Here is a 17,438-nt window from a genome sequence, read left to right as displayed (position 1 = left end):
TAAGGGTATCTTACTAAGGTTATCATTGCATAAAAAAACGCTAAATTTGATGAATCAATTCGAACCAAAATTTGGAGATAATGAAACTTAAATTAACTATGTATTATAGTATTTTTTATTATTATACTCAGTTGTGAATTTTCAGTAAAATGTAATAAAGTTATTAACACATTAAACGCTTACCACACTTGATACTGTGAAATACGCTGGAGCTAATTTAGAATTGTAATACGCCACCATAATTGAGAAGTGAATAATGTACATGGCGTAAGATAGACGACCCGGCAGCTTCCATACAGATAGAGATAAGAACCAGTTAATTGGACCTATAATAAAATTTATTATTATTAAATAATTATATTACAAGGTAGCTTATTCTCTGAAACGACATCCATAGACATCCACAATTGCAGATGCCTACTTTTAATCGATGCAGAAGGAGACGCACAGAATGAGATCAATTTCTCTTCTTATGCTTTTTTTTTATATCATAAGGTGGCAAACGAGCGAGCGGCCACATGAAATTGCTGAAGTAGCGAAGTGACCGTTGCCCAGAGACATACGCAATTGCATATGCGTTGCCTACCTTTAATCGACGGAGGAGAGGATGCACAGAAAGAAAATATTTTCCCTTTCCATGCATCCTCTCATCCGGAAAGTCCACTTCCACTTCCCATACTTTCCTTATAAGAAAAGGGTGGGAAGGGAAAGAGGACTAAATTAGGCCTCCGGGACGCTCACTCATCAGACGAAACGCGGAATTGCTTCCACTTCACGCCTGTTTTCTGTGTGGTGGTGGTATTTCACCGGGCGAACCTGGCCAATTCGTGCGAAGATGTTAAAGCGGGTTCTACCACTCTTTCCCTTCTTCATCAAATCTATTTTCCCTTCCTATCCTTTCCTTACAAGGAAAAGGAAAAAGAACTGAAATTAGGTCTCCGGAATACATACACATCAATTGAAAGAGAGATGCTAAAATATTATATCTGCTTGACGTCTGTATTCCGTGTGGTTTATTTAAATGGTAGATTAGTAAATATTAAATATAATACTTATTATGCAAATTAAGTACAAATGGTGATGTGAAATTGAACAGTCATAAAAGAGTTTGAAATAGTTACCTCCATATCCTTTAACACAAGCAAATATTATCCAACCCAAGCCAAGTCCCCACAAGGGTCTCACAAAGGAGTTGATGAAGCTGTCAGCGGTCTGATTGTCCCATTCCAACTGCATGTTGATATATAACATGTACAATATTATACCGAATATGGAGAGACAGCAGAGCCAAAACATCATTGCGATTACCTGTAAAGAATCATATTAGTTTAAGACAATATTAGTTAAAATTATTTGGAGCGAATAGCGCGATTTTTTAATGTTGTTGATCAAATGTTAAATCGATTAGTGAGGCGACATAAGTGTTAATCATTAAATTTAATAAGGCTAGTCTTGCGCCGATAAAGTGTCGGATTTTCTTCCTAACATTGGAAACAATATAGACTTCTAAACAAAAGGTCTTTTAATAAAGAATATTTATAAAACCATACGTAAAAAACTAAGATCAAAGTCCCTCAGAAGACGATCGATAATGTGAGTATTATCTGTCTGTAGAAGTGATTGTGTTAATGCTTTAATTAATTTTCCTATCCAGTAATAATAACGAAGTAACGGCCCGAGCCGAGGTTCCTGAGGGAACCACCTCAAGCCCGTTGAAGGTATAGATGTCTCTTCTAGGGAATGACAATTCATTTACAAAAAGAAATGGTTTTGAGACTTTGAACATGATGATAACGACGCTGAAAAAGGTAAAGGTTTTCTTATAAATACCATTGTTGATGTGAGTTTCTTTCCTTTCCATGAATATATAATGTAGCCGAAAATCATTCCAACAAAAAATGGAGGAGCTCGTGTTAATAGATTAATGTAGTAGTAAATAAAGTAATCATCACTATCTTCAGGACGGCTGCAATGAACAAAAAGTTACAATGAAAATAGATATGTGTAGATATAGGTATAAATTGGCGTGTCAATAATATTAATAAAAACAGCTTAAACACTGGTGGCGGCAGCGAATAGTTTCGAGTCCATCGGGGGCCTATGCGACGGGCCGCGTCCGCGAAATAATGCCAACGATGGGCTCGAAACTAGTCGGTGCCGCCACCAGACGACGATACGTAAGTGTTTTAGCCGTTTTTATATGAGTGTGTATGAACGTAGTTTATAGTTAAATTCTCAACGTACGTCATCATTACGCTTTATCGATAGGCAATTACTTTTTGTTTCTATTATATTAACAAATCATAAAAGATTATGATAAGAATTGTCGGTTTTAAAACGTATAATATTTGAATATGTCGCAAACGCACTGAACTTTAAAAGTACAAAAGCCAAAGTAAGTATTCGAAACCTGACAATTTTAATCGCTAACTTTCACGCTATGCAATTTCATAGAGTTTTGTATAATACTATTTTCTAACAATTTGTAAATGTGATAAAAGAATTAGATGTCTTACTTAGGAGATATTATTCCAGACTGGAATTCGTTGATGAAAATGTAAAGGGTCGCGGCAATGAGTGATGCTATTAGGCCAGAGGTCAATGCCGCCCACGCGGCTGTCTTTTTCGGACTTAAAACCCAATATAAAATGATCGGCGATAAAATATGTAACTGGATATCCAGAGATAAATACCAAGATACTCCGACACACTGAAACAAATAAAGATCGTGTTCTTTTTTTACACAAATAATCATACAAGTATAAGAAGGAATATTCAAGGTCATTATATCGTTAACAGCTAATCAGAGGCAATTTAACCCTCCCTTTAAACACTAAACTAACTAAACTAAAGTTGTAGTAAAAGATTTCGAAGCTAGCTGTCGCGCAGAATTAAAGAATCTTAATTAGTAGCCCTTGTGTTCTTCAAGACTATGTTCTACATCTATGCCAAATTTCACGGAGATATATGCAGCCGTTCTGGAGATTTATTTTTACAAACATCCGTATATCTAATGTTATCATTTATAATAATAACAACTTAGTTTTAAATGTTAACTTAAAACTAGTTAAAAATAACTTACAAGATTAAGTGGATTGACGAAGTTTTGTATATGCAGTAATGTGGACCACCAATACTGTCTACATCTGAGTACATTATACGCCGGGCCCGTCCACAATGGGCCGTCAGATACATAATTGAATAGCGATGCTTCGAACAGTACCATAGCCGCCAGTATAGGGAATAAGCGAAGAATTCTATGTAAATAGAACATGTGTAGACTCCGGATGAGTTTTCCTAAAAATAATAGAGAATAAACTTGTATTTATTAATACTTGTCGCCCGCGATTCCGTCGGCGAAGAATAAAAACAACTTAGTAAGTAGACTATGTTTTCTCCCAGACTATGTTTTACATCTATGCAATTTTTTTTAAGATCCATTGAGCCGTTCCGAAGATATCTTCTAAGAAACATCCACCCATGTAAACTTTCGTATTTACAATATTCCTAGACAACGAAATTAAAAAAAAATCATCATGTGGTCTTCGAGATTATGCACATTTAAATCTATGAGAAATTTCATCGAGATCTATTGACCTGTTCTGGAGATACCTCCAACAACAATTATGTTTGGATGGATAACAAACATCCATCCAAACATTCTCACTTACAAGTAACATAGTAAGATTAAAAGCACACCAAATCGTCCTAATACTAAGCATATTGGATTCATTTAAATAAAAATTCTTCTTTACCATTAAAAATATATTTTAAGCTTAATATTTTTAATAAGCTTCTGTATAGCATCTCAATGTAATTTTTATCGCCAAATACTACAATGAACATTAGTTCACGTCTACGGGTAATTCGATAACACAACATTTAAATATGAGATAACACTATGTAAATGTTTGGAAAAACACATAATAATCTTATCCAATGTCATTCATTCGTTGAGGAAATTGTGATTTGAATTTTACTACTTGATTACTTTATCTAAAGAAACAATTAATTTGAATGTGGCCTATGACGTAAAATAGTAATTCTATGTTATTTATGTAGATTAGATTATTTGTAAGATAAACATTTGATTGATTGATCTTAAATAAGATAAGAAAAGACTGATCTAATTAAACCACGCTAGACACAAAGAGTACAAAGACAGATTCATCTATTATATCAGACTAGATCTAGTTATTCTTCGCATGGAATTGTGCTGATTTCAGACAGTAAGTATAATATGGCAACGTAGCCGCAAAATTCGTATGACATCACAGTAATCGAATTATGGGGTATGGAGTGCTAATAACTATTCAACAAGTTCAATAACTTTAATCCAAAGTACTTCAGCTAAGTTTGGCAACCAATAAACAAGCTATTCTAACTGACTAGTAAGTGTAAGTATTTAAACTCTCCTTGCACGTGACATATATTATTTGATTTTAATTACGATAATAATGATAAAAGGTAATTAGCCTTTTTTATAACAGATTTCACGAGCAAACAAATATGCATTTTTGTACATATTAAAATTATCAATTAATGATTGATTTATACTTATTACTACCTACCCCCCGCGACTCTGTTCGCAATTAAGAAAAACTTAATTAGTAGCCTATGTGTTCTTAGAGACTATGTTCAACTCTATACCAAATTTTATTCAGATCCATGAAACCGCTCTGAAGATACCTTTTAACAAACTAACAAACTTTCATCCATCCATCTGATAGAGTGGTAATGTTTTCGACATTATAAATATTTCTACGCACCTCCAGTTAATTTTCCTGCAGATGAATAAACCAGTAAAAGCCCGCTGAGAAGAAAGAATGTATCCACTGTCATGTGACCAGCTGTCATCCAAATAGCCTTTGGGGAAATTGCCCACTGAAATACGTAAAATACCATATAATCTTATATCTTTAAATAAGCAATTCTTGTATATATATTTATATATAATTGGAATCTCGGAATCGGCTCCAACAATTTTCATAAAATTTAAATAGTATATAGGGGGTTTCGGGGGCGATAAATCGATCTAGCTAGGAATCATTTTTAGAATATGACATTTCATTCGTGTTTTATCGATAATCAACTTAAACATAAGCTTAACTTTTTCTATCGGTAAGATCGAAAAATATTATTCATATTTCATCATTTTAGTAGTAATTCGTACTTAAATATAATTTCAAAAAACACAATAAAAAAAATACCGAGCAAAGCTCGTTCATCCAGATTTTTTACATTAAATTGCATAAAAAAAAAAACATAAATCAATGTCATCGATTTGTTTAAAAATTCTTATCCAAAAAAGGTGATTATTATCAATAATTAAATCTAAATGACGTAAGATATAATATTATTCAGTAGCAACATATCCATTATAGAATAAACAATGCATTGCTGAAGTTTAAAACCAAAATTTATTTTGTTACTAGCTGTCGCACGCGACTCTATCCGCGTGGAAATAAAAAAATATTAAGTAACCTATGTGTTCTTCCAGACTATGTTTTACGCATGCGCCAAATATCAGCGAGATCTGTTGAGCCGTTCCGGAGATACTTTCAAATATCCATCCATACATTGATACACTCTCATTTCATATTAGTAAGATAACTAGGAATACTATAGTATACGAACAATATAGTTGGCTTTGTCAATTTCAAAGAGAATAAATTGGATAGCATTATTGTTGTAATAGACGTATTATAAATAGTAAAGACCCGCCTTTAAAAATGTTGTTAGTAGATGACTTACCTCAAACACTTCAAGGGGGTTTTCGTGTATTGGTATTGCGTAAAAAGTGTGACCTAAGATCACCCATATCATTGCCAACGATCGTATTCCGTCAATACAATCCAGTGAGTTAGGAACGTTGTTGAACGTTAAAAGGCGTTTGGTATTTGTATACACTGAACAGCAAATGTAGAGAGAATTGACATTCCTTTTATCTACGAATAAACATATATATTATTCATTAGTAAATTTGAGGAAGGTTAACATAAATTTTCGATTAAAAAAATATCCGTTTTTGTTACGAATGGAAAAATATAATGAAATAAACATTCTTACACTCCTATTTGTAATAAACTTACCTTTTACAAGCACTTTTGAATAATATATGTCGTAGCACGTACTAAGAATAGTTAAAAAGCCGATTGTAGAGAATATAGCCCTGAAATCGAAATTAAAAAAAAATACAGACTGTCATAAAGTTAAACCAAAGACTGATTTAGATTAAAATGAATCACAATACTGCGTATAACAATTTCGTATGAGCAATAAATAATTTGTTTACAAACTTACACAGCGACGTAATCAACCGGAGCCCATAGTTTATCATTAGGAAGACGACAGAAGTCTTCCTTATAGTTGATACCAATATCAGTTACATTTCCCACAATAGTGTTAATAACTTCTGGTGTAGTGCAAGGCGCTGGTATACAAATCGCTAGAGTAAATTCTATATCAGATAATGGATTGTCCGGTCCCATACGGCTAAAAAGTTTAGTAGAATCAAGGAAAGAAGAGAAGGCTGAGGCTGAGAATTACAGTTTAAATAGTTATATAAGGTAGTAATGATCCAAAATTTAAGATACCACCCAGAACACAGGCATGAACTAGAGGTATTATGTTCCCTTGCATCTGGATAAATATCTTGGACGCAGGAGATGTCCTGAGCTCATTAACTTTGTATCCTTTTTGTGACTGAGTAGTCACTGTTTGCCGTAAAGAGGTACCCGGTAACAGCTTCACCAGGCTCTAGGTGACCGAGCGCAGATGTGGCTTAGCCTAAACCTTGTTTAAGAGTTACTAAACTCGAGGGCTCCCTCAGGAGCCTCAGATCGGGCTGTTACTACAACATTTTCAATGCTTCCTTAAATCTTACAATTCGTAGTAGATGATTGGTTACCTAAATATGCGTACAAAGCGTGTAAAAAATAAAAAAAAGTTACATACCTGTTAACTTCATAATCTGGACTGTAAGGTAATTTTAAATTAGAACTGAGTGTTCGCACTCTTGTGTAATTTACATTTTTCATTAATCTCGTTACTTCTACAACAGTATCGATGTTAACATGATATGGTTCGCTGTAAAAATGTTTGTCATTTGTATTTTGTAATGAACCAATCTCTCCAAGTGATACTTTCAATGAACAATATTTTCCTTGAATATTCATTTCTTTCACGTTTTCTATTATATTTAAGCATTGGTAGAAATTGCCCAAATGAATTTGATTCCCCAATAATATACCCTGTGGTATACGTAGACCGGCGTCAAGAACTGTAAAGAAAATTGAATTGAAAACTTAAATTACTCTACCTTTAAGATTATTAAAAGAAATATTATATAAACCAGGTTAATTAATTATGAAGATAAATTAAAATAATTTTTCGTCGTTAATAAATAATAAACTTAAAAATTATGTTAAGAAAATGAAAATTAAAAAATAAGTTTTACTGTATTGCTAACATTATTATTTTAACGTTAATATAAATAAGACATTCTATTAAGTTAGATTGATTACTAGAAGAGACAAGAAAAGCTTATATAAAAACGGCTAAAACACTCCCGTATATTCATCCGGTGGCACCGATTAGTTTCGAGTCCATCATTGGCCCTTCAACAGGGTGAGTAGAACTGGTATTTTAGCCGTTTTATATAAGTTTGTTATGTCTCACGAAAGTTTGAATAATTTAAAAGAAAAGCTATTATATTTTCAAAATCAAAATGATACTTACACCGGGCTTGTAGTATTGTACTATTGTTTCTTATGTACTTTATTTGTTCTTGACATAACTCTGGATTTAAAACATTTCTGTACAAATTTTGATCGAATGGATAGTATTTTACATCTTGATTTAAATGTTTTCTCGATTGAGATACAACGAACGGCGCACTTGTAATTAATAAGATTAAAAATAAATTAAATTCCATTTTTAAAATCACTTTAACGCAACAATGTTATTACTTAATTAGTACATATTAAAATAATATCGAACGTATTGAGCAATGAGATTTTATTGAATACACAGATTTCTAATCTTATCATTGCGTCAATAAATATTTGTAGATTAATTTGTATTTTTAGTCTTACCTGATATATATGTACTACAATATTATAAACTAGCTGTTGCCCACGACTCCGTCCGCACGGAATTAAAAAAAAGCTTAGTAAGTAATCTTTATGTTCTTCCGGACTGTGTTCTATATGAGTGCCAAATTTCATCAAAATCCGTTGAGCCGTTCCGCAGATACGTTCAAACAAACATGCATCCATCTATCTAACATTCGCATTTATAATATTAGTAAGACTAGATGTTGCTCGTGATTTTGTCAGCGTGGAGTTTTAAAAAAAAAGTAGCCTATATGTCCCGTGTATCAATTACCTTCACACCCAAGTCATTCCGCAGATTACTCGGAATAAATGCAGCGTTGCGGACAGACAGACAGACGTTAATATATTATTATTTAAATTTCGGTTTTTGGTTCCAATTTTATTAAATATAATTATGACATTGTTGTTAAATTTTAAATTAAAAATTAATTGACTCTTTAAATATCATTTTAAAAAACATGAAACGGAAGTTAATGTTTTGTTAACTAAAAGCAATTTGTAACACAAATAATAAAATGTCTCCAGGTTGCTTACGGAGGGAATCCTCGAGGTCGTCTGCACAGAAATGGACAAATATTTACCATTTTACCTATCTAGCATTTCTAGCAAGGTCTTTTATTCTTAAATTATTACTTTGAAGTAGTCTTTATGTTAGGAATACAATTTTCCAAAACTGCTTTATTTTACAATATACCAAAGCGTTTTACTATCTTTGAATAAAAAGTAAAATTTATCGTAAGTTAATTTTACAAACCGTGGGTTTCTAAGACCAAAATATCCATTTATAAACATACTGTTTACAGTGTTTTGTCAAAGATAATGACAGATATAACAATATATTTTATCCAGATATTCTGGTATCAGAAACCCACGGTTAGAGTTTAAAAAAAATCTAAATATCTTTCTATGTAACGTGATTTCATTTTATTGTAAACTCGTGTATTCAAGCCTTTATTACTTAGCTAGAAATCTTGTATTATTAAGTAATTGAATAGTTAAGGAATGCTGTACACGTTCCCCCTGTTGTATTTGCGTCAGACGGTGAATAAGCTAAAACGTGCAAGACCGACTTCTCCGATTGCATTTCAGTTCCCCTTACAAAACCACAAACATACTCGTATTTACTTCTAACTATGTACAATATTTTGCTTACTACTATGTATTTCTTACTGTGGGGTTCTAAGGCCATGTATGTTTTAAACGGGGATATTAGTCTCAGAACCCCACGGTTAGTAATTATATAAATTATAGCGGTAAGTTTTTGAAGTGACAAAATATATTATGACAAAAGAAAGCGCGAGAAAATTATATTATTATTCTGCCAATTGTTAGTAATTCTAAAATAGATGTAAAGTGATTCACTGCGTACAAATTATCAATTTATATATAAATACATACTTAATTATTACACTTGAATACACTTCACATGTGATTTACTTGTAATTATGAACAAATTTAATGATTCACAGCTACGTTGCTAATTTAGCCCTTAAAAAGAAAAGAATTCGAAACTCACTTTTTTAAACTGTCAAGCATGTTTTTCGAATAGATACATAGGTTTTCTAAACAAATTGTACGTAGTTTCTGATGTTAATATTTAAATTCGTGCAATCTGTAACTGATGGTTCCTATAAGGTCGCGTTCCCACTTTTTCAGAACGATCCATACCCGTGTAGTTTTAATGTCGTGGTTTGTTAATTTAAATGGAGGTTCACAAAAATATAAGACGACACGATTAACTGTCGTCTGCGACTTTTTTCACGGTGAGTACAGATTGTCATATTCCCACTGAACGGCATCTAAACGGCAAATCATAGACACACTGTTGTTGCGATTCAATCAAAGCAGCTGAATACATATACATTTTTGACGTCAATCGATCGTAATAGCAAAAGCTAGAGTCTTCTGACGATAAGTTAATCGTTACGCCATAGTAGGTACGCACCCTAATTGAAATCAAGCTGTAAAGGAAATTACAATAATATAGCTATAAAATGTGCCTGAAAACACATCACTCTAATGTCACTTATGTAAAAACTAATAAGAGTTGATGATTCACAAATCAATAATTAAATAACACCGTTCTCGAGTAAGATAAGAGAAAATACTTGAGATCTTTTCAGTGATATTAACAACCCTTTTATATAACACAGTGTTGATAGATTTTTAACGAGTTAAACGACTTATTGTTTGTAAAATATATATTTTTTTTTAATTAAAATATCATTATGTTTAAAATATTTTTAATTATTTTATTAGTTATCAAAGTGAGTTTATGTAATGGAATTGCTTTCAAGAACGTGAACATTAATGCTTCTAATTATCCATTTGATAAAAAACTATACGAAGATGTATTGGATCCGGAATTGTGTCGAAGACAATTAGATTTTTTAACGCAAAATAACACCGCTTTAATGTTTCGATGTAAGTAACATTATAGATTATGGTTCCATTGGTGTTAATAACATTTATTATATAATATATTTTAAGCATCATGTAACACATTCGTTAAATGAGTACAGTATCCAGAGCTTGATTTGGCACACAGAGCAGAATAGTACACTTATTCTCAACGTGCCAACACTAATGTCTCATGCTGCAATTGAAGCGATACACAGATTTTTTGTTCATCATCCATTTGTGTCATGGGGTGTGGACCCCAAATAATTGGGAAAAGGCATAAATGGTGGAGAATTAGAATTGAAAGGTGGCTTTCAATTCTAATTCTCCAGACAGACTTCCTGGAGTCTTGATTATCTTCTTTGTTCTTATGTGTTCTTCCACACTATGTTCTATATGTGCCAAATGTCTTCAAGATACGCCGAAACGTTACAGTATAGCTTCTAACAAAAATCCATCCATATAAACATTCGCATTTATAATATTAGTAAAATATTATTTCAGTTCAAGATGCTAGTGCAAGACTACCAAGAGGAATATTACAGGGAAACTTTGTTGACTTGGGCAATTATCATCAATGCTTGGAAATAAATGAAGGTGCAGAAAATATGAATATTCAAGGAAAATATTGCATGGCGAGAGTATCGGCGGTCGATAACTCACAAATGATTAATTTTCTTTCCAAATTGCCTTCTTTTGATACTAAAAATATAGTAGATAAGATGATGACCGCAAGGGTTAATGAATATGTAAAACTAGAAGGAAGCTTTCAACCAATTTTTGGTATAACTGACCGTAATATAAGGTAAGCGTTATTTGACGTTATTTTAATAGGTTAGTTTAGTTCAGGTACGGATTACGATTATATTAATTATCAGATTCTGTTGTGATCTAACATGATTAAATAAAGATATTCTACCGAGTGTTTAAACTTTGACTAGACTATAAGACTGCATTTTTGAGTAAGACAACAGACCACCAGAGCTACCAGAAATTGTGTGTTTTATTTTTAGGGTTGGTGCAGATAATCCTATGTCACTGGTTCAATCAGGATTTGGCATGTGTATACCAGCATCTTGCACAACGCAAGAAGCTTTATCCGCCTTTTTCTTTAACTTGACTGGAACAGGAATTAGTGTGAATGAAGATTTTTGTCGCCTTCCGAATGATAAGCCATGGGTACCAGCAGATTATGTTGCAATGTATAATAATTTAAAAATTGTTATAGACCGACAAAGTTATTTGACCCGGTGTATTGCCACACTAAATTATGACAGCTTACTAGCGCCCCCCGTCATTATCAAAAGTGTAACTTGTGTCTCTAAATCGTTTTATAATTGTAGCTGTCTTGTCTTTTTTTTGTGTCATTTTCTATTACTTATTAGGTTTTATAAATTTTCTGACAGTCCTCACAACAGGAGCGCCTCCCACCGGGCTAGATAACTATGTCGCACTATACTTTTTTATTTGTTTCAGTGATGCTAATGAATTTATAATCGTCATTTATTTTTTAGTGTGGTGTTTTCAACAATTGGACTGCTAGTCATAGTTAGCACGATCTACGATGTTTGTCTGAGATTACTTCTCAGAAAAGGTTTTTATTCTAATTATTCACTTCATGATTATAATATGTTTATTTTACCATTGCCTGTTTTACTTGTATGTATTTAATTTATTTTATTAGTTACTTAGTTACTCCGCTGGCGCGTTAGAAAAAACTAAAATTAAAATGTTGCAAACATTAAAAAATGACGTGATGCAAATATCAAAATGTATAAAACCGATAAGACGTGTAAATCTCTGTTTATCGAAGCAATCGCTTTTGCGTAAAATCAATATTTTCAAAGCTATCTTTAGGTTAATGTTCTTGTCACACGACTATCTATGAAGTTAACGATATATTGATCACCGTTTATGCTTGGTTGCGTTCGTGAATTAAATATTTATTATAACAACATTACGACACGGGCAAAGAATATAGCTTCAAAAATATGACGGAATTATTACACTGCTTCAGTAATTATAATTGGCCAATGGAAATCTATTACTGAATTAAGACTTCTAAAATCTTGCTAATATCATAAATGCGAATGGACGGATGGATGGATGTTTGAAGGTATCTTCAGTATGGATGTAAGGATGAAATTTTGTATAGGTATAGAACATAGTCTGGAAGAACACATAGTCACAGAGAGTCACAGAATACAGCTAGTAGCCTATATAGGCGTAAGGTATCTCTCATGCAGTTGATTAACAATCTGGTCACGATTGACTGCAATTAATAAGGTCAACCAGAGGTCAATTGTCAAAGTTACTATTGTAGATACAACACAGCAGGTAACTGAAATGTTTATTTTTCAGATCCAAAAGACATAAACGTCCTTTACAGTTCATTCTCCGCATATACCAATGGTCGACGATTGCTTACATTCAAATCGAGTCCCAATTCGTTGTATTGTATTGATGGTATCAGAGCTTTGGCAATGTTCTGGGTCATCGCTGGGCACAATATTTTTTCTGTAGCTTTCAGCTTCAATCGACTTGATGGTTTTCAAGTACGTATGTATGGCAGTATTGCTGTTTTTTTGGCAACTTGGTCTTTAGTATCACAATTGTCGATGTAATTACAAAATAGGTATAATGGATGATAATCTTTATACGTTCCAGTGGTTAATATCTAGGAAGGCTTTCTGGATCACATCGGCTCCTATCACCGTTGATACGTTTTTCATGATAAGTGGTCTTCTTGTCGTCTACACTACCGCAGGAAAACTAAATAACAGTAAGCTATGTAGCATTGTACTAAAACATCATAAGTTGTAGAGATGAAAATGAATCTAAATTTATTCTTTCATTTTACAGTTCAACTAATAAGAAATCTGCCAATTTTCTACCTGAGTCGACTTCTCCGAATGTTTCCAATACTTGCCGCTATGATACTTTACTTAGTATCTTTCCACAATCGCATTGCGGACGGTCCTAACTGGAATACACAGGCCGCGAATGTGCTCACTTGTAGGCAATATTGGTGGTCCGCATTATTGCATATACAAAATTGGTACAATCCCAAGTCTACGGTAAGAACATTTGATAATTCATCAGGTTGTGAGAAATCGATAATATATGTTGTAATCTGATTTAATCTTTACTTAACACTTATACTAAACACTAAACAATTGTCTACTTAACATTTGAGTATTGAAATTTTTACCTTCATTGAACTATGATTCATTTGTTTTACCAACAAAGATTTATCGATAAGGCCTTTAAGTGATCAATTCATTGATAGTTATGTTTATTTTATTTTTAGTATCTAATTATATTAGATAATGATATCTCAAAGTTACGTCTATAGTAATTTTATGTTATGTTTATTGGTCATATATTACATGGTCATTGACGGTTTCGCCTCGAAAAGAAATCTCATCGATCTGTTTGGTGGAGTAGAAGAAGCTAGACCTGGTGGATTTGAGCTCTGATGGTCTAAAGGCGTTAGCTTTGGGGTCGAATAAGTAAGTTTCACCTCTCGAGGATTTTGTGACCCCTGGAAAGTAATGACTGGAATCGTAACCCTATTTTTAACCAAAAATTGATTTAATTATTATTAGTCTTACTGTAACAAAATAATCTTGCAGTGTCTTGCAGAGACCTGGTATCTGTCTGTTGATGTTCAGTTGCACATATTGTCACCGATAATATTGTACTGGGTGCTAACTGGCAGAAAACTATGGGCATGGACTGCATTAACTCTTGGTTTGTTAACATCGTTAGCTGCTGCTACTGCATATAATTTTGTTAAGAACTTTCAATCAGGGATATTTTCACAAAAGTGAGTATATTCAAGGTTATTTTATGCCCTAATGACATTTAATGTTTTCCGCGGGTATATACGTTTGTCTATGAATGTCTATTGCTTTATTTGCTGGTACAAAGTCAGTCGGACTTCATTTTAAATTAAGAACAAGTTAATTGTACTCAATTGCGTTTTATTTGTTGATAATTCTTAATTTATTTCTATTTTATATTATAATTTCAGCCTCAACGAAATTGAAAACTACCATATCTACTATTACATTAATACCCTAACTCGCGCATCTCCATTTTTCGTGGGTATGATTTTTGGTTACATATTACATACATGGAAAGGAAGACGCTTACAAGTTAATAAGGTATTTTAAAAGACGTTTATTAATTTTTTAGATTTTCATTATTTTAACATTGGTAGACAGCAACAATCTCCAGGAGGTCAACGGATCTGGATGAAATTTAACATGGAAGTAGAGCATAGCCAGGAAGAACACATAAACTACTTATTAAGTTTTTTTTTTAATTCAGCGCGGACGTCGTCGCGGCTGATAGTGTTTCATAAAAACCTTTTTGGAATTACAGATAATTATTTTCATTACTTGGATATGTGCGTTGGCACTTCTTGGATTCATGATTTATTGCGTACGTTTGAATTTGGAAAAAGACTGGGACAATCAATTGGTGGACAACATTTTAAATTCCTTTATGAGACCCGCTTGGGCTATGGGACTTGGATGGGTAATCTTTGCTTCTGAGAAAGGCCATGGAGGTACTTGTAGCAATATTTTTACGGAAGGTAGAGTTCAACATAGTATAACACTATACACACAACTATAAAATCTGTTGCAATAATGGGTTGACCAGTGATCCTCGACCTTACAAAAGATATACGCGAACTAGAAGTATCCTGCGTTTCGTCTGATTCAGTCCTCTTCTCTTTCCCCTCCTTTCCTAATCGGTGTAGGCGGGAGAGGGAGGGGAGGGGGGACTCTTTCTGTACGTTTGCTGGAGATGTAGGCAGCAGTTGCTTCGCTATTTTGAAAGTAGCAAAATGAGTGCTTTATCTGATGTTATGGGACTACCGATACTAAGCAATATGTGTTTTACTAACTTTCAAAAGTCCTTTGTGTGTTGACTATTTTTTATTGTACGAACTAAAAAGTTCTATTTGTAAATTTTTAGTTATTCCATTTCCCTAAGCAACGATATTTTAACAGTTTGAAAGTAGTCTATAATATATAAGTGAGGTCTAATCTAATGCCTAAGTGAGGAAGAATTCATGTGATTACTTTTATTTTTTTTATTCTTTTTTTTTTCAAAGGACCAATAAACTGGTTTCTATGTCTTGATATCTGGAAGTTACCAGCACGTTTGTCATACGCTATGTATTTGATACATTTAACTGTAATCACCACAAAGTATTCGGCTGCAAGTGTACAAAATTACTTCTCAGTAGAAAATATGGTAAGTTTTTTATTATGCTTTATTTTTCAGTTTATAGGTGTCAAGTACATGCGTATTTGGGTTTTTAATGTAACTTAAAATTTAAAAAAATGCTAAATAAAATCCAAAGTTATATATATAGATATTATAAAATAAGTACAACTTCAATACGCTTTGATAAAAAAGTATGTAAATTATATATGATTATATATTATACATAGGTTTAGTTTTAAAATAAATCTATGTTGGTTTTTTATTTTAATTTATTATAGATATTTGACATAACAACATTCTTAATCATTACAATGATGATTGCATTCGTGGCGACAGTGGCTATTGATGCACCATTCAACACATTATTCAAGCTTTTACTTTTTAAAGGTATGTTTGTAGATATAAATAAACAAGAAACAGTAGAGTTGAAAAATAAAATTAACGAGTTAATGATTTACATATAGCTTTGATACCGAAGATGCAAAGCAACAGAGGAATACTCAAGATGTTATACACATAATCTTATATATAAAATTCTCGTGTCACAATTTTCGTTCCCATACTCCTCCGAAGCGGCTTGACCGATTCTCATGAAATTTTGTGAGCATATTGAGTAGATCTAAGAATCGGCCAACATCTATTTTTCATCCCGCGCGGACGGAGTCGCGGGCGACAGCTAGTATGGTATATGTATTTTGTGATGTCAAAAATAATTCTAGTTATCACAAAGTAGTTATATATAACTAGCTATTGCCTGCAACTCCGTCTACGCGGAATTAAAAAAAAACTTAATTAGTAGCCTATATGCTCTTCCAGTCTATGTTCTACATCTGCGTCAAATTTCATCACGATCATTTGAGCCGTTCTGGAGAGACCTTCAAACAAACATCCATCCATCCGTCCATCTAAACATTCGCATTTATAATATTAATAAGATTCATTTTCCTATATTTCAGGATTTATTCCAAAAAAACAAAAAGCAACAGTTTCAAAACAGTTCTTAGAGACAGTTAATGATCCGAATATAGCGGAAAATGAAAGTGAATTAACCTCGAAGAAGTAAACAATCAAAGGATGTACATAATATTTAAAGAGTTTTAAACAGTTTTAATCTAGAATAATGAGCTTTAAGAATGATTTATTTTGAGTATTTTATATTTTTATTAAATAAATAAAAATAAACCCGCACCCCAGGTCCCTGACCCACACATGTTAGGGCAGTGGTTCCCAAACTTATTTTGTCTACTGCCCACTTTGAGAATAAATATCTTTTAGCGGCCCCATATTTTCACATATTTAAAAACCACTATAACTTCAAATTAAATTAATTAATTATTGAATTCTAAATGAACCTTTTACTATAACCCGCAACTCGACACCTGGAGCGCCTACAAGGAGGCGTTATCGCCCACTTTGGGAAAGACTGTGTTGGGGAACCAGAGGACGGCATAGCGTCGCCCAAAAAAAAACAATCAAGGGAATCTTTTTAAATGTGAATTTAAAATTATAGTTTTTATTTATTTTATTAGTTAAAAAATATGTAAAACCGCTTGGTAACAATATAATTCACACGACAATAAATAACCAATGTAATGTGGATAACATTTCGTATAACCCTATTGTTAGAAATTCTGAATGGAATCAGATTTTATACGATATAATATTCCTAGGAGAATA

The 17,438-nt window shown here is 32.8% G+C and overlaps 2 protein-coding genes across 2 annotated transcripts in view; one reads left to right on the top strand and one right to left on the bottom strand.

Annotated features, from left to right (window-relative positions):
• LOC106123669 (nose resistant to fluoxetine protein 6-like) overlaps positions 1-7,921 on the bottom strand; it is a gene marked incomplete at its 5' end in the record, with an annotated part of 8,918 nt that extends 997 nt beyond the window's left edge. Inside the window, 11 exons of the mRNA XM_013320083.1 lie at positions 184-326; positions 1,122-1,308; positions 1,831-1,966; positions 2,517-2,710; positions 3,083-3,297; positions 4,770-4,884; positions 5,755-5,948; positions 6,093-6,172; positions 6,304-6,495; positions 6,958-7,282; positions 7,741-7,921. Of these exons, the coding sequence (XP_013175537.1) occupies positions 184-326; positions 1,122-1,308; positions 1,831-1,966; positions 2,517-2,710; positions 3,083-3,297; positions 4,770-4,884; positions 5,755-5,948; positions 6,093-6,172; positions 6,304-6,495; positions 6,958-7,282; positions 7,741-7,921 (1,962 nt within the window). The remainder of the gene's footprint in view (positions 1-183; positions 327-1,121; positions 1,309-1,830; positions 1,967-2,516; positions 2,711-3,082; positions 3,298-4,769; positions 4,885-5,754; positions 5,949-6,092; positions 6,173-6,303; positions 6,496-6,957; positions 7,283-7,740) is intronic.
• A 1,877-nt stretch (positions 7,922-9,798) lies between these two features.
• Positions 9,799-16,850, top strand: LOC106123658 (nose resistant to fluoxetine protein 6-like). The gene is made up of 14 exons (XM_013320073.1): positions 9,799-9,880; positions 10,377-10,541; positions 11,022-11,322; positions 11,531-11,719; positions 12,032-12,111; positions 12,879-13,072; positions 13,185-13,299; positions 13,380-13,594; positions 14,153-14,346; positions 14,554-14,686; positions 14,907-15,120; positions 15,646-15,788; positions 16,040-16,148; positions 16,718-16,850. Exons 1-14 carry the CDS (start codon positions 9,799-9,801, stop codon positions 16,822-16,824), a joined length of 2,241 nt encoding a protein of 746 aa, XP_013175527.1. The 3' UTR covers positions 16,825-16,850.
• Positions 16,851-17,438: the final 588 nt, after the last annotated feature.

Source organism: Papilio xuthus, unplaced genomic scaffold (assembly GCF_000836235.2).
Source record: "Papilio xuthus unplaced genomic scaffold, Pxut_1.1 DF828952.1, whole genome shotgun sequence".
Lineage (NCBI taxonomy): Eukaryota > Metazoa > Arthropoda > Insecta > Lepidoptera > Papilionidae > Papilio > Papilio xuthus.
The sequence above is the reverse complement of the archived record's forward strand: the minus strand, read 5'-3'. Positions and strand labels throughout refer to the sequence as shown.

Bases quoted from the DNA above. Each gene is read 5' to 3' on its own strand.
- LOC106123658 (XM_013320073.1), top strand. From the start codon at position 9,799: ATGTCGTGGTTTGTTAATTTAAATGGAGGTTCACAAAAATATAAGACG. The intron at 13,300-13,379 runs GTAAGCTATGTA...TTCATTTTACAG, and splicing joins CGCAGGAAAACTAAATAACA to TTCAACTAATAAGAAATCTG. The intron at 15,789-16,039 runs GTAAGTTTTTTA...AATTTATTATAG, and splicing joins ACTTCTCAGTAGAAAATATG to ATATTTGACATAACAACATT.